This window comes from Benincasa hispida, chromosome 3 (genome assembly GCF_027475165.1).
Source record: "Benincasa hispida cultivar pf3 chromosome 3, pf3_genome.v1.1, whole genome shotgun sequence".
Taxonomy (NCBI): domain Eukaryota; kingdom Viridiplantae; phylum Streptophyta; class Magnoliopsida; order Cucurbitales; family Cucurbitaceae; genus Benincasa; species Benincasa hispida.
Genome location: NC_143480.1, coordinates 6154508 through 6170670, shown reverse-complemented (window position 1 = coordinate 6170670; position 16163 = coordinate 6154508). Strand labels below are relative to the sequence as shown.

General features: G+C 35.7%; 1 protein-coding gene across 3 annotated transcripts; it reads left to right on the top strand.

The window, feature by feature from the left end:
- Positions 1–8055: 8055 nt before the first annotated feature.
- Positions 8056–15224, top strand: LOC120073307 (protein MEI2-like 5). 3 transcript variants are annotated; one of them, XM_039026060.2, is made up of 13 exons: positions 8056–8380; positions 9423–9548; positions 9629–9769; positions 9879–10348; positions 11271–11429; positions 11526–11642; positions 11750–11901; positions 12605–12696; positions 12805–13717; positions 13824–13908; positions 14005–14073; positions 14178–14357; positions 14593–15224. In XM_039026060.2, the coding sequence occupies exons 2-13, from the start codon at positions 9515–9517 to the stop codon at positions 14719–14721; spliced, it is 2541 nt and encodes an 846-aa protein (XP_038881988.1). In that variant the 5' UTR covers positions 8056–8380; positions 9423–9514; the 3' UTR covers positions 14722–15224. The 3 variants fall into 3 exon arrangements, with proteins under 3 accessions (XP_038881988.1, XP_038881989.1, XP_090168528.1); XM_039026061.2 differs by having other exon boundaries at positions 8065–8380; positions 9406–9548; XM_090312402.1 differs by lacking the exons at positions 8056–8380; positions 9423–9548 and having other exon boundaries at positions 9583–9769.
- Positions 15225–16163: the final 939 nt, after the last annotated feature.

Below are 16163 nucleotides of genomic sequence, written 5' to 3'. Positions count from 1 at the left end.
AGCATATAGTCCCTTGTTCTCCTTAGATACTTGAGGATTTTTTTTGACAGTAGTCCAATGACTGTGTCCTGGATTGGATTGGAGCCTGCTAACGATTCCAACTGCAAAGCATATGTTAGGTCGTGTACATAACATTGCGCACATCAAACTCCCAACTGTAGATGCGTATGGAATTCTTGTCATTTCCTCAATATCTTGAAGTGTCTTAAGACACTGTTCCTTTGAAAAATGAGTTCCATGTCTAAAAGGTAACATACCTCTTTTTGAATTTTGCATATTATATTTTGACAACATCTTGTCAATATAAGATGCCTAAGATAGTGCTAGAGTTCTATTCTTTCGATTCCGAAAAATCTGTATTCCTAGAACATATTGAGCATCACCCAAATCTTTCATTTGGAATTGTGTTGCTAACCATATATTTACGTCAGCAAGGAAACTTGTCTCATTCCCAATGAGCAAGATCTCATCAACATAAAGAACTAAGAATGCTACAGTCTTATTGACTATCTTCTTGTATACACAAGGTTCTCAACATTTTGTTCAAAGCCATAAGATTTGATCGCAGTATCAAACCTTATATTCCAGGATCTTGATGCTTGTTTTAATCCATAAATGGATCGTTTAAGCTTACAGACTTTCTGTTCCTGTCCTTTTTCGATGAACCCTTCTAGTTGAGACATAGAAGTACTTTCATCAAGATAGCTGTTTAGGAAAGTTGTCTTGACATCCATTTGTCATATTTCATAGTCATAATGTGTGGCAATGGAAAGAAGTATTCTAATTGACTTTATCATGGCAACAGGAGAAAAAGTTTATTCATGATCAACCCATTCTCTTTGGGTAAAACCTTTTGCCACAGGTCTGGCTTTATAGGTTTGCACCTTGCCAGCTTGGTCTCATTTCCTCTTGTAGATCCATTTGCAACCTATAAGTGTAATCCCATGTGGTTGATCTACAAGTTCTCATACAGAGTTGAACATAAACTCCATTTCAACGTCCATGGCTTTTATCCACTGTTCCTTGTCGACATTTTCCATTGCCTTTTTAAAGGTTAATGGATCCTCTAAACCATCTTCCTGTATGATGTTTTGATTTTCTGTTAAATCCATATAGCATTCAGGTTGTTGAATAACCCTCCCACTACGTCGAGGCATACTCAACTCTTGGGATGGACGTGATAGGACAACAATATTTGTTGATGGACCAACTTGATCAACATCTTTTTTTGATGTTTCTGTAGCATCTTTGGTCATTTCTTACAATATTAGTTTACTACGAGGTAGATGATTTTTAATATGATCTTCTTCCAAGAATGTAACGTTTGTCGATACAAATACTTTATCTTCTTAGGATCATAAAACAATTCTCCTTTTGTTTCTTTAGGGGATCCTACAAAAAGGCATAATTTCGAACGTGTTTCCAATTTCTTAAGATTTTGTACCAACACATGTGTGGAAAACCACAGATATGGAAATGACGTAAACTAGTTTTGCATCCTTTCCATAATTCATATGGTGTTTCTGAAACACTTTTTAAAGAAACAATGTTTAGAATAAATACTGCAGTTTGTACTGCATACCTCCAAAAATATTCACACTATAGCCATGGATATAATTATTGGATTTTCATAATAGAATGCAAAATCAACAACTTTATTGAATAAGTTACTCGATAATATTTTATTGATAAATAGAATTTTTAATACAAACTGCGAGTTCTAGGACATTTTCAACACGTTTCTCCCTTAATATTCACACTGTGAGACTCAGGATTAGCCTTGAGGCGCCCTAGGAGCGTCCCCTTTCGAATAGTGTTTGCATGGGTCAATGTTAAGGTGAATGGAGAGAATATTTATAGTAAGTGGGAGAAGGATGTGTGTCAACATGTCCTATGGTCTCTTTGATTGGTTTGCACCGTGAGACCTTCTTGCATGGCCTCGAGGCGCCCTGGAAGCGTCTCCCTTCTGATGGTTTGTGCAGTTGGTCAATATCAAAGTGAACTCCAGAAATGGATAGGATCGCTTTAGTTTTTTACCCAATCGATTTTTCCCTTCGCTTGACTCATTGGGGCGAAACTCTATGATCTAAAATGAAGGGTCACACTTATGAGAAATTATTAAGCAAGTTAATGATTTCTTGATCAAATAAATGATGACTAGTCATTATAGGAATAAAAGTTATTCTAGTGTAATGATTAGTTTAGAGTGTCTCAATTCAGTGAAGGGAGAAATTGACTACCCTTCGTTGGCTTTTGTCCTAAATCACTGAAGCATCATTGAAAAATTAGATGTGAAATGGGGTTCATTTATATTTTTCTAAAAATGATTGGATTTTTTTAAAAGAGTTATGCTAAAAACTAATGTAGATCAATATGTTTGTTTTTTTCAGCAAAATGTCAAGTAGTGATTTTCCCTTAGTTGTTTTTTCAAGTTTAACCGATTTTAATTACATAACATGGAAAGAATCCACTAAAATATTTTCCGTGGTAAACGACCTCAAAGTTGTCATGAATTAGGATTGTCCTCAAGTCCCAATCCCTAATGCACCATGAAATGTTCATAATGCATATGAGGTGTGGATAAAGGCTAATTTGAGGACATGAGTTCATATTTTGGTAAGCATACCTGATGCGTTGGTGTAAAGGTTTGAGAACATGGTCATTGCACAAAAGATCATAGAATCAATGCGAGAATTGTTTGAACGAAAGTTCTCACTATTCAAGCAAAACGGGATTGATGATAATGAAACAGTAGTATCAGTTCCCAAGATAATCTCCAGTCCATATTGAATGTCAAGAGACTAATAGAGAAAGCAATTGTTGCCAACTCTGATGAATTTCATCGACGAGGATGGTCCTCTGAAATGAAACTTAGAATTTATCATTCTTTACTAAGTACATCATTAAGAAAAATCAATCATCCAGGCAGAATCATCATTCTTTACTAAGTACATCATTAAGAAAAATAAATCATATTTATTGTCTTTGGAGTTCTTCCTTTTTTGGAGAGTAGTGGGATCAGCTCCCCAACCCAAATTATAAATTCTAGAGTCGATACTGGTAAGGCCATTTGGACAAGAAATGATATCATATATGTAGTTCCTCATATAGGCAGACTTAAGTTATATTTGGACAAGAAATGATATCTATTATTAGATAGCATATATGTAGTTCCTCATATCAAAAGAAACCTAATTTATGTTTCTTGTCTGATTGAACAAAATTATTCCATTTCCTTATCTGAGAATAAAGTGTTTATTTTAAGAATGGAATAGAGTTAGGTTTTGGTTCAATGGAAAACAAGTTGCATGTATTAAGGTTGTTAGTCATAAAAGTTGTGCTCAATACTGAAATGTTCAAAACAACAACAACTGTAAAAAGATCGAGATTTTCTCCTAAAAAAAATGGCCATCTATGGCATCTAAGGTTAGGTGTCACAATCTTAATAGGAATGAGAAGTTGGTAAAAAGTGGACTTCTAAATGGTTTAGAAGAAAACTTTTTATCAGTATGTGAGTCATGCCTCGAAGGCAAAATGAAAAAACGACCTTTTATTGGAAAAGGTTATAAAGCCAAAGAAACCTTGGAGTTTATACATTCTAACCTCTGTGGTTCGATGAATGTAAGAGCTCAAGGTGGGTATAAATATTTCATCTATTTCATAGATGATTATTCTAGATTTGGGTATCTATACCTAATGCAACATAAGTCTGAAGCTCTTGAAAAGTTCAAAGAGTACAAGACTGAAGTTGAAAACTTGTAGGTAAGAAGATAAAAACACTACGATCTGATCGTGGTGGAGAGTATATGGACTTAAGATTCCAGAACTATATGATAGAACATGAAATCACGTCCCAACTCTCAGCAGAATGGTGTATCAGAAAGTAGAAACAAAACACTGTTGGATATGGTTCGATCTATGATGAGTTATACTCGTTTTCCAGACTCGTTTTGAGGATATGCAGTAGAGACTGTAGTTTATATTTTGAACAATATTTCCACTGAAGGAAATCAAACATGAGGATTTCCATGAGTAGTGGAATGATCGTCCAAAATTCCATTTGAAATTGAACACTAACAATTACAGTCAAGAAAATGGAAACTTACAGGTCATGCACAATACGAAATTACAGCATGCTTAACAATGAGATTAAGGGATAGAGTATCATACCTTTGAAGACTCATTCTTCAAACTTCCTCAATCACAAGTGCTCGTTCATTCTCTAAGACAGCAACACACGAACGCTCGAACACAATGACCGCAACACAGCACAATCAACAGCAACCACCACACGAACACCGCGAATACACAACGAATAGCCTCCAAAACCTCGAACTTAGTTGAGTTGAGTGAGGACACCACCACAATGGTTACCTTGGTATTCCTGGTGTGAGAATCCAGAAGTGTTGGCTCTGTGTGAACTTGGTTAGAGAAAGAGACCAGAGGGACAACAATCATATAAACGATTGAACAAGTGGGAGATGATAAGAGTTTATCGTATAGACAAATGCTCGATCGTGTAGAATATGACAACCTATCGTATAGAAAATGCCCTGCGATCGTTTAGCTACGACCAACTGAGTGAACTATCATATAGTAACACTCCACGATCATCTAGACTCGCTTTCAGCTATCGTTTAGTGAAACCATTTCACTTGACAACAATCCGTGAGTTTTTTCCCGAGAATAGCAACTCTTTTTTTTTTTTTAATTTAGGAAAATCTTTTTCCTTTTATCTCACAGTTATCATAAAACCACCAATAACCTCTCACTCAATTGGTTATTAGAGAAAAAGAGATAATTATTCAATAATTAATATTACTATAAATATATATGATAACCAACTTACCATATTATATTTATAACATATAATTTTAATATTTCATCTCTTGAAATATATAAACCATAGATTTTTTTTTTTCAATTTTATGGTACTTAATGTAAATCACATTTACATTAATCCTCTACTTGATGTATCTCATACATTACGCCGATCATATCATATATAATCGAATTTGCTCTTGTCAATTTGAACATTTCAAATCAACACCAAGAACTGATTCTCAACTTGAATCCATTGAGCTACCAAGGGGACCTTATGAACCTGTAACTCGAAGCTCCCACGGTACGTGAATAACTGACTAAACTCTTTAGCCACGGGGTCCACCATTCGTTAACTGTCGGGCATTCCACTAAAGACCGACAACTGCACCCTTCTTACTACAAATATATTTTGTGTCCATATCAACCAATCGATAGTGCGATAACACTTCATAGATAGCTCATAAGTATAGTTAGGCCAATTAATCGTTATGCCCCTGTAGTTTCATCTAACTCCTTACGTACCACTGATCTCTCTAATGAACATAAGTCATAGTCCTACTATGACTAAATCCTCTCTTCCAAAGAGAAGCTATGGCCACTATGTTCAAGACCCAGAATCAACCTTTAAGGGAGCAATACTTACCCCTATTTCGGGGAATGAGTGAATTCCATCTTGTGTAACTGAGTTCCTAGCTCCCAAATCAGACAAATCCCCAAAAAGTTAGGTATGTTAAGTTGGAATCTGGCCACTCTCACCCATACTAATCAAAGGATCGCCCTCAAAGGCAAGAGTTCCTAAAACACTCAGGATTAAGGTCATGTCACTTATGATCATTTAGGTAAGATGTAAGTCTCAAGTATCAACGACATTATATAAAGTAAAGAAACCATTCATCTCGTGGTCTGGTCTTATACAAACTCTTTATATAGCACACCCCCATTTGCATATCTCCACATGAATGGTTAGGATATACCATATGTAGTAGTTCACAACACTTGCAAACCTCTAAAAAGTGAGTTGTATTCGTAGTGTCACTAGGATCAGGTATCCCTCCTTAATCCTTATACTACAGACCTTTTTCAACTACCACTTAAGGCATGATCGACTTGTATATCTCATATATATGCTTAAGTTTACATACAGTAACCATGGAGCTTTGATTGTTGGATATGAGTAAATACAAAATAAAATAACTCATAACAATGTGTACAGTTTACAAACTACGACACTCCGGGAGAATTAGGACACCAATCCCAACAATCTCCCATTTATTCTAATGCTTCCGGAGACTAATGTACAATACATGAGAGATACAATAAACCAGGGCATAAGGGTGTACATAGTCCGGGTTGGAAGATTTTTGTGAACCAACCCAAAAATTCGGGTTGGCTAATAACGAACCCTATTAGTTTTTTTTAGAGGGTCAACCCAACCCAACCCAAATTTTTCGTGTTGGGCCACCGGTTCTGTTTTTTTTTTTTTTTTTTTTTTTTTTTTTTTTTTTAATTTGACTATTTTTTAAACTTATATATATATATATATATATATATATATATATATATATATCGGGTCGTGTCGGTGGACCCGACCCTGAAATGGGGTAACCCGAGACCCAACCCGAATTTAATATTTTTTAACATTTTTAACCCAACCCAACCCTTGCGGTTTGCGTTGGGTAGTCTGGGTTGGTCGGGTTATCGGATTTTTTGAACACCTCTACCAGGGCATACTCTATACTCTAGTATCATCTCTCACTTTTCCTAGACAAGATGTCGCATGTCTCGTAGACCCAAACTCTCCAGAAGACCCTCGAACACTTTAGATGTGAGAGCCTTTGTAGACGGATGAGCAACGTTGTACTCCAACGCGATCTTCGCAACAATCACATCACCTCGATGCCCAATCTCCCGAATCAAATGATATTTTCGTTCTATGTGTTTGCCTTTACGATGACTTCGAGGTTCCTTCAAATTTGCAACCGATAAAGCGTCTCAATAGAGAGAGGAGTTCTCATTCTTTTTGGGTTCAAGATCCTCATCGAGGACGTTCCTTTTATGGGTTTAGTTGCTAATATAATTAGTTTTCGTCACATTTTTAAATAGGAGAACAAATCTGTCTATGCCTAACAGTTGACATCCTCTTATCATTGTTATTTGATTTGTAAATATGTTTTTTCCCAACATTGTTCTCTCACTCAATTTGTTGCATTTGCCTAAAAAAATAGACTAATTTAATGATTTTACAAACATTGAATGAAGTGTTTATTCTGACAAATTAAAATATAACGCATTATCAACTTATGTAATCTAATATGACATTGTCATTTTATCATTTAATGTTATCATTTCGTGATGATGAACATTGCATATTTTGGATTGAATTTGACAAAATAATGATAATTAACCAAACGGTAGCAAAACATAAATCTATCTATGTTTTTTTTTTTTTTTAATTAATTTATTATTTTTTATTAATTCCATCATATATATCTTATTATTTGCATCTTGATCAATGAAAAACTCCACTTCCCATTTTTGTTCTCTTCTTATCACACTCCAAACTTCAACCTCATACTACAACGTTAGCCTCGTACTTTACTACAATATTAAACTAATTGGTTGCTTGCTTCAAAATATATATGGATCAATCTTTGTTATTTTTTTCGCTACACCAAAGATAAATTATGAGCTAAGTCCATTTTGATTTAGAATTCGATCAAATTCCACCTATTTCCAATAATTTTTATTTGGGAAATAAGATTTTAAGTCATGTTTTTATTATTATTATACATCATATACCTTTCTTTAATTCATTTCAAACACTCGAAATGATTTTAAATTCCAATCATTCAAGGATTTCAACACACATGGTAATATATATATATATATATATTCAATAAGAGGAAAAAAGAGATTTTGAAACAGGAAGTAAGGTGGGGACAAATAGGAATAACTCTCAATTTCTCCAACCCTGTTTCGAGTAAAACGTGGCCTTTCTCATATATTATATTACATCAAATATTCGTAAAAAAATAAAAAAAAATGTAGAAAGATGAACTATAAAAGTCAAACAGTCAAATCCGATAAGAAGTGGATAATTACGATCCGATCCTTTGAAATATATATATTTCTTTTATCTTTCGTTTTTGTCGAAAGAAAAAAGAAAACTGAACAAAGAGGATAATCCAAAATTTCCAAGTATTTATGGTAGGTTCCGAAGTTAAGTATAATGAAAAATACAAGTTTTAGCCACAAAAAATTATTTTAAATACAATCGAGTACCCATTCCCACGCCCACCACCATTGTTTTGCAGCCCATAACTCTCTTCTTCTTCTTCTTCTTCCCTCCATCTTCCCCTCAATGATTCTTCACTTCTTTTTCCTTTTTCCCTCTCTTTAATTCCCTATTTCTATTTCAATAAACTCCCAATTTCTGTTTCACCACAACTAGTGTACTGCAGCTCTCAGTAACAAGAATCAAAACTCTGTTCTCTGGCATTTCAGTACCGCCGTTTCTCTCTTTGATCGTCCTCGTTTTGAAGGACTACTATTTGGAGTGAGTTTTTGCATAGTTTTCTTGTCTGGGTGTTTGAGTTTCATTGTTTTCAGCTTGATTTTGAGGAGTTTGTGTTTGGTTTTTTCAGCACTTTTTTGGGGGTGTTTTCATTTTGCCTGTTTCTTATCTATCCCTGTCTCTATTTTCAGTTGGAACGTATTTTGAATCTCCCAATTCGTTTGATTACATGCAAATTTGAGTGATTTTGTTCTCAAAGTTTCGATTTTTGTTTTTGTTTCCATCTGGGGTTTGATTTTTCTGAAATGTAATACAATGTTTGAGGAGGATCGTCTGGCTAGACTTGTTTAATTCTGTTTTTGCTTTTCCCTTTTGTGGAGTGGTTTTTACCCTCTTTTTTTAGGGGTTAATCGGACACGTGATAAGTCAACTTCGTTTTGCTTTGGTCGTATCAGTTACGCCTCCACAAAAAGTAGAAAGGAGAGCGGTATTAATGTCTTGTGCGCCTCTGCTCTCATGCTTTTATCTTATTATTGTCTCATGTCCCAAAATACCAAATTGTATTCATACTAGGTTCGGGTTGAACTTGAGTTACATTGTATAGTGCTTTTAAAATCCAGGTTACATTTCCTTGTAGTTTATGATGTCTTGATCTAGCCATGATTGGTTTCGCATGTCTGAAAATTTGTGTATTGAGAATATACCAAATTACTAAATATACACTAGTTTTAAGTTTAGAAATGGTTCGATGGACCCAAATATTGTTTTTGAATCTTTGGAATGGCATTTTTTCTGTAGTTGATATTAATAGTTCATCCATTGAATTTCGTGAATCAAATTAATAATTGAGCCTACACGTGAGGATTCGGTTTAGCGGGGATTTAAAATTCTTGTACTAAAATCCTAAGTATATGTGCACCAGGAAGTCTAGTATACTTCTTAATGTCCCTGATATCTGTCTGCCTGTGAATTTTTAAGATGGATGGAAGGACCTTCTCTTCATTTGATTGTGGATTACAAAATTTTCCCTGCATTGGGTATTGGCTCACAATCATGACAGCAGATAGTTTTCTGTTCTTGGCAGGAAACTTTTCAACAACGTTCTTTTTCTTTACAAGAAAGAGTGCACCAAAATATTATTTTCATCACATATCAAGAAGAGAAGACCCGAAAGTGATGCAGAAGCAGCCTTTGCATAATTCATTTCCAGGTTACTTTCGAGACCACAACCACCCTGTAAAGTAATGGTTAAAGGAATTAAAGTAATAGTTTCTTTATCATGTGTGGTAGGTGATTCTAATAGTCCAGCCATGACTAAACCCAAAGAATTGGAAAATGTATGGAGTAATTTCCACAAATCTGATGCTTTCCATGCATCAAGTGTTACTACACTTTTCTCAAGCTCATTGCCAGTTCTTCCGCATGAAAAGTGTAAGTTCTGCCAATGCCAACTGTCTACATCCTTCTTATCTATACATATATGTTATTCATCCTATGTAGTGTTAAAAGAGATCCTTTCATTCTTAATTGTAATGCACAGTGAACGTGGTCGACAAAGGAGCTGCTATTCAATCTGTTGATGACATCTCGTCTCACTTTAAGAATCTCAACCCGGGTCCAGAGGGGAATGATATGCTTGAAGAGATTGAAACTCATGCAGTTGGCAGCTTGCTTCCTGATGATGAGGAGGAGCTTCTAGCGGGTATAATGGATGATTTAGATTTGAATGGCTTGCCTAACTCTCTTGAAGACTTGGAAGAGTATGATCTTTTCAGTAGTGGAGGTGGCCTAGAGTTGGAAACAGATGCTCAACAAAATGCTAGCATTGCTTCTTCAAGGGTAGGCTTAGGTGATGGTGCAGTTGGAAGTGTGGTGCCTCCTTATACCTTTTCAAATGGCGTTGGAACGGTTGCTGGAGAACATCCTTATGGAGAGCATCCTTCAAGAACGCTGTTTGTGCGGAACATTAATAGTAATGTTGAAGATTCGGAACTGAAAGCTCTCTTTGAGGTGAAGCATTTTGTGTCGATCTTATTCAAAATCGCCTGTCAATTTATCCTTTTTATTTGCGAGTCTATACGATCGTCAAATTCATATTTGAATGTGTTTCATGAAATGCCACAATCTAGAGATTTATATGTGTATGCAGGTCTACTCGGCGATTTCTTGATTGCATTAATTGAATTATGTTGTACAACTAATATTGGTAGTTAAAGAAGCCTATCCTATTGTCGACCTTGCCTTTTAAACTAACAGGAGTGGGAATGAAGAAGAGTCGACTAAACCTTGTAGTATAAATAAAAACCGTCATATTATTCTTGCTAATAGATTTTGGAATTAGAATTAGATGATATTGCTTACCAACTAATGTTTAAGAGCAGTTATTGGGGGGGGGGGGGGGGGGGGTGAGTGAGTTTGGGACCACCGGAGGAAATGGGATGACATTCATCTATCTTCTAACAGAAAGAATCAATGTGAATGATATCCAATCTTTTTAGGATCTTAAAAGTTGGGGAGCATTCTTGATTCTTAGATAAATTTAGTAAATGATAGGAATAGAAGTAAGAGAGTATTGTCATTCCCATTAAGAAAATGGGGGTCTTGTACAATTTTTCCTTGTTCTTTGAATGCATGTCTCATGGAAGCAATCTGAATTTGGGTTTAACAGATTTATTTATTTTACGAATGGATGACGATTGAGTGGAAACATGCATCTTTTTTCCCATAAATGATGCTGACAAGTGAAACACATACCAAATACCGATTTTAAAATCTATGCATAAATGATAATAAGTCTTTGCTTTGCAGCAAGTTCGGATATACTGATATCGTTAATTTTTCAATATTGCTAATGTCATCATTGTGCTTCCTTCCTCCTCATTCCTCTTTATTTCATCTTCTTTTTCCTTTGTTTCCCCTCCTTCCCTTGCAGCAATATGGCGATATTAGGACTTTGTATACTGCTTGTAAGCATAGGGGATTTGTGATGATATCTTATTATGACATTCGTGCCGCTCGAACTGCTATGCGTGCATTGCAAAACAAACCACTACGCCGGAGAAAACTTGACATTCACTTCTCTATTCCCAAGGTTTTGAGCAGATATTTGATCGTTCATTGTTTACTCCACTATTGTTTGGTTTTTGAGTATTGAATTCATTTCTTTGATTCTTTCATTGTACAACAGAATAATCCATCTGAGAAAGATATAAATCAAGGAACCTTGGTAGCCTTTAATTTGGATCCCTCAATTCCCAATGAAGATCTTCTTCAAATTTTTGGGGTCTATGGTGAGGTCAAAGAGGTGATTGTTTGACCAACCCTTCTTATATATCTAATGTCAATTTATTCCAAGTTCTCTTGATTTATGATTACTGACATTCGGCTATGTGGTATTCATTTGAAAAACAGATAAGGGAAACTCCGCACAAGAGACACCATAAGTTTATTGAATATTATGATGTTAGAGCTGCGGAAGCAGCACTGAAGGCATTAAATAGAAGCGATATTGTTGGTAAACGCATAAAACTAGAACCAAGTCGCCCTGGTGGAGCTCGTCGAAAGTGTGTATTTGAGACCATTAATTTTTATGTTTGCTTTTCCTTCTCTTATGTTCTTTTCCCATTAATTTACATTATAAATAATGCTTTTTCTCCTGACATGGGAATGGTTTTGGTAAAGTGAACAATCATGAGCAAGTGAAACATACATTGCCTTTTAAATGATTTCCGGTCCTGCCATCTTTTGTTTTGTGTGTGGGTGTTGTGGCGGGGGGGTGGGGTTTAAAATCGGAAAGAAAACAAAGTATAAAAGTCACTTGATGGTATTAATCAGCTTCAATTGAGGAAGGCATTAAATCTCACCGATAAACTTAGCTGACAGTGTGTGTATACTGTTTATCCAAATATTATCAATCCACGTTGGCTGTGTTCAATCAGCTTGATGGGAATTGGAAATTTAGATGATGTGGATGGCAACTGCAGTTATCAACCAATCTACCATCTTCATTCTTTGCCTTCTGTGTTTTGAGATTTTTTGTTTGAAATTGACTGAACTTTCTTATGCGCTGGGAGACGGTGGGAACTATGAGCCGTTGGTGGCATTCTTATGTAGTGTGATTTGTTTCTTGCGAAGATTTTTCATCATATTCTCTATTTTGGAGAAGTTGAATTCATTATTTTTTTAATGTCTAATGCATACTTTAATATCAATATTTTATTTTATTCTTATTGAATTCGTTATTCTGTGTCATCTTTATCCCTCCAGCTTGATGTTGCAACTCAATCAAGAACTTGAACAAGATGATTTGTGGAGTTTCCGCCATCAAGTTGGTTCCCCGATTGTCAATTCTCCCCCAGGTAGGGTACCTTCAAACGTTCCTGTCATCATTCACACTCATTTTGCCGTCATATATTTGTTTTTTTCACAAAATTTTCCATCTCCAATTATCTTTGCATCCATGACAGGTAAATGGATGTCATTCAACGGTTCAATTAAACCTAGTTCCTTGGGAAGTATTAGTAAATTTCCTGGTTTTACATCCATAAGCCCAACAGGTGGCAACCATTTGCCTGGATTGGCTTCAGTTCTTCCTAAAGTAACAAGAAGTACTGTGAAGGTTCCTCCTATTGGCAAGGACCAAGGAAGGTGTAACAATATGGACCATCCATATACCAATATAAATCCATTGCATGGCTTTCAACCATCCCTTTCATTTCCCGAGCCAAAATCAAGGCAGTATAATGAGACTATGGCCTCCTTCAGACCTCCAGCATCAAGTGGATCAAGTGTGGAAACGTTATCCGGTCCACAATCTTTATGGGGAAGTCAGAATTCATACTCAGAGTCCTCTAGTTCTTCTGCTTGGTCAAGATCATATGCAAACCATCATTTCTTATCCAATGGAAATGTTCAGACATTTCCATTTCCCGGCCGGCTCGTCAACTCAACTCTGAATGCTCACTCGCATAACGTTGGATCTGCTCCATCAGGTGTCCCGTCGGAGAGGCACTTTGGGTATTTCCCTGAGTCACCAGATACGTCATTAATGGGTCCTGGGGCATTCAGAGGTTTAGGCTCTAGTCCACATGCTTCTGTTAATGCCACCATCACCATACCAAGAAACATGTCTGAAATTCACCCTTCAAATTTTCAAATGATGTCTTCATGCATGCTGAACCCAATGTTATCAGGTAGTGTTCCATACTTGGGACTGCTACCAAACAGCATGGACGGTTTGAGTGAGCGTGGCAGAAGCCGATGGATTGAGAATAATGGAAATCAGCTTGACAGTAGGAAGCAGTTTCAGCTTGACTTGGATAAAATTAAGGGCGGGGAAGACACTCGAACAACCTTAATGATAAAAAACATTCCGAATAAGTAAGATACTAATGATACACTGGCTCTTCTCGCTGCCCTTAGCTTTCCTTTTCTTTCATTCCTTTCTACTAGTCATAAATATGTTCAAATGGTTCCCTCCCCACAGGTACACTTCAAAAATGTTATTAGCTGCCATTGATGAAAATCATAGGGGTACTTATGATTTTCTCTATTTGCCAATTGATTTTAAGGTAACTTTAGACTATCGTTTTGAATTTTGGGATTGTATTAAAATCAGAACCTGTTACTCTTTCACACAAATGCAACTTTTTGTTTGAACTGTGCAGAATAAATGCAACGTGGGCTATGCTTTCATCAATATGCTATCTCCTCAACACATAATATCCTTTTATGAGGTTTCTTAGTGTTTTTACTAGATGTGATATTTTAGAATGTTTCTACATTGAGTTTGGTCGACTTGGGTCTGCAGTCTAATAAGTATTTGAGTTTCTCTGTATAGGCTTTTGATGGAAAGAGATGGGAGAAGTTCAATAGTGAGAAAGTTGCTTCATTGGCATACGCTCGAATCCAAGGAAAGGTGGCTCTCGTGAGTCATTTTCAGAACTCGAGCTTAATGAATGAAGATAAGCGCTGTCGCCCCATTCTTTTTCATTCAGAGGGCCCTGAGGCTGGAAATCAGGTCAAAAGTTATATCTAATTCAGCCTTGCTCAATTTTATCTTGGTAATTTGTGAACATGATGGAACATATAAAACTTACTCATTCTTCATCCAAATATAAGCTGGGGCTGCCCCACCTGAAGTTCTCAAAGATCCATCCTTCAAGTTTTGGCGATAGATTTTAAGCACGGCTGGAACATATAATATTGATCTGTGTGTGTATGCTTATTATTATCATCATCCTTTCATTTTGCAGATTTTCCATGAACACTTGCCTCCTGCCAATTTAGGCGTCAATATCTGGGCGATGAACGGATCGCTTTCCAGTGATTCTTCGGGAAGTCCCCCAAATTATAGCATTAGTGAGAGGCCTGATAAATGCTAAACGCAATGTCGCCCTCGGCCTTAATCTTTTGCTGCTGAATTGTAACTCGAGTAAATAATGAAGTACATATGTCAGGAACAGGTTGATCAGGAAGAACAAACATGTGCAGATTTTGTTTTTAATGTGCTTTCTGCAGTGTTTTGGTAGGAAGATTGGATGGAGATGGAGTAGCTGGAGCCGTGTCCGGTTGCTGTACTCATCAATGGCAACCCGGACAGTCATCGATCTCAGCTGCTCGTTGTAGTTTATGCACTGAATTGGTTCATGATTTCTCCTTCATTTTTTAAGCTTCTTTTTGCCTTCCCCCTAAAATGTAGGGTTGAGAAATGGCAAACACAATGTATATACCACAGGCTGTTGTGTTTTTTTGGATGGGAAGCTTTGAGGGGAGGAACCACACAATTGTATAGTGGCTGGAACCTTTACAATTTCCTTCTGTTGAAAAAACTTGTTTCAGCTTTTAAAATATAAGTTATATTGCTTATGTTTACAACATTGACAAATGCATTTGCCAAGTGAAGCAGTTATTCAAATATCTATACAAGAAAAAATCACTGACCAATGCATTTTGTTTATATGAAGGCAGGAAATGCTTTGGATAGCATGACCTGTTATGTTGTACCACCAAAGAAAAACATATATATATATATATATATGTACACTACTGTTCACTTTATTAATGGAATTCACTTTTGAAAAGGAAAATTATGTTTTATGAATTGGGAAGATGAGTATTTCTATTTATTTACGAACAATTGTTTAAACATTTTTTCTTTTAATCCATGATGTTTATTTATTTGTTTGTTAAAATATTTTCTGGTCCAGTTATAATTTTTGGGGAAAATTCAATTTGACCACTATTTCTATTACTTTTAACTCTAAATTTCGTTCATCGTATTGCATTTTAGATTTAGATAAATTAACAAATTTAAGAAGACTTTTATCTTGTTTTATGTTAAAACTAGTCTAACACGCACATGGTATTATTTTTATCATGTTATAGTATTTTCATTTCAGTTTATCATATACTGATAGTAAATTTTATAGGGAAAAAAAAGGTGAGGATCTATCAATGTCCAACACTCTTCCTTTTATATTTTGAGGAAATTAAGTGTTATATGGTTGTACAATGTACAAAAATTCAAAAGTTATAAATGATCTATATAATTAAAGTATTTTTTTAGCTTTTATTTGGGTTAAGTTAAAAAACTGTGATAACAAAAATAGGGTACATAGGAAAGAAATTGCAAAAGTAGGGTTGAATGGAAAATATAGACAAAAATATGATAGTTCTAATGAGTGGACAATCGTGGTACACGATTATTGTTTATATCAATCATCATCCCATGGACGCTAGATGGTTGCCACGTCAGTCGTATGGGTCAAAATGGGTCAAAATGAGGACCAAACTCATGGACCACGTCCATGATTTTAGTATTTTT

Excerpts from the sequence above, each read along its gene's own strand:
- LOC120073307 (XM_090312402.1), top strand. The coding sequence starts at position 9,583 with ATGGTTAAAGGAATTAAAGTAATAGTTTCTTTATCATGTGTGGTAGGT. Across the intron at positions 9,770-9,878 it reads AGTTCTTCCGCATGAAAAGT|TGAACGTGGTCGACAAAGGA; the intron begins GTAAGTTCTGCC and ends TGTAATGCACAG. Across the intron at positions 11,430-11,525 it reads TTCACTTCTCTATTCCCAAG|AATAATCCATCTGAGAAAGA; the intron begins GTTTTGAGCAGA and ends ATTGTACAACAG.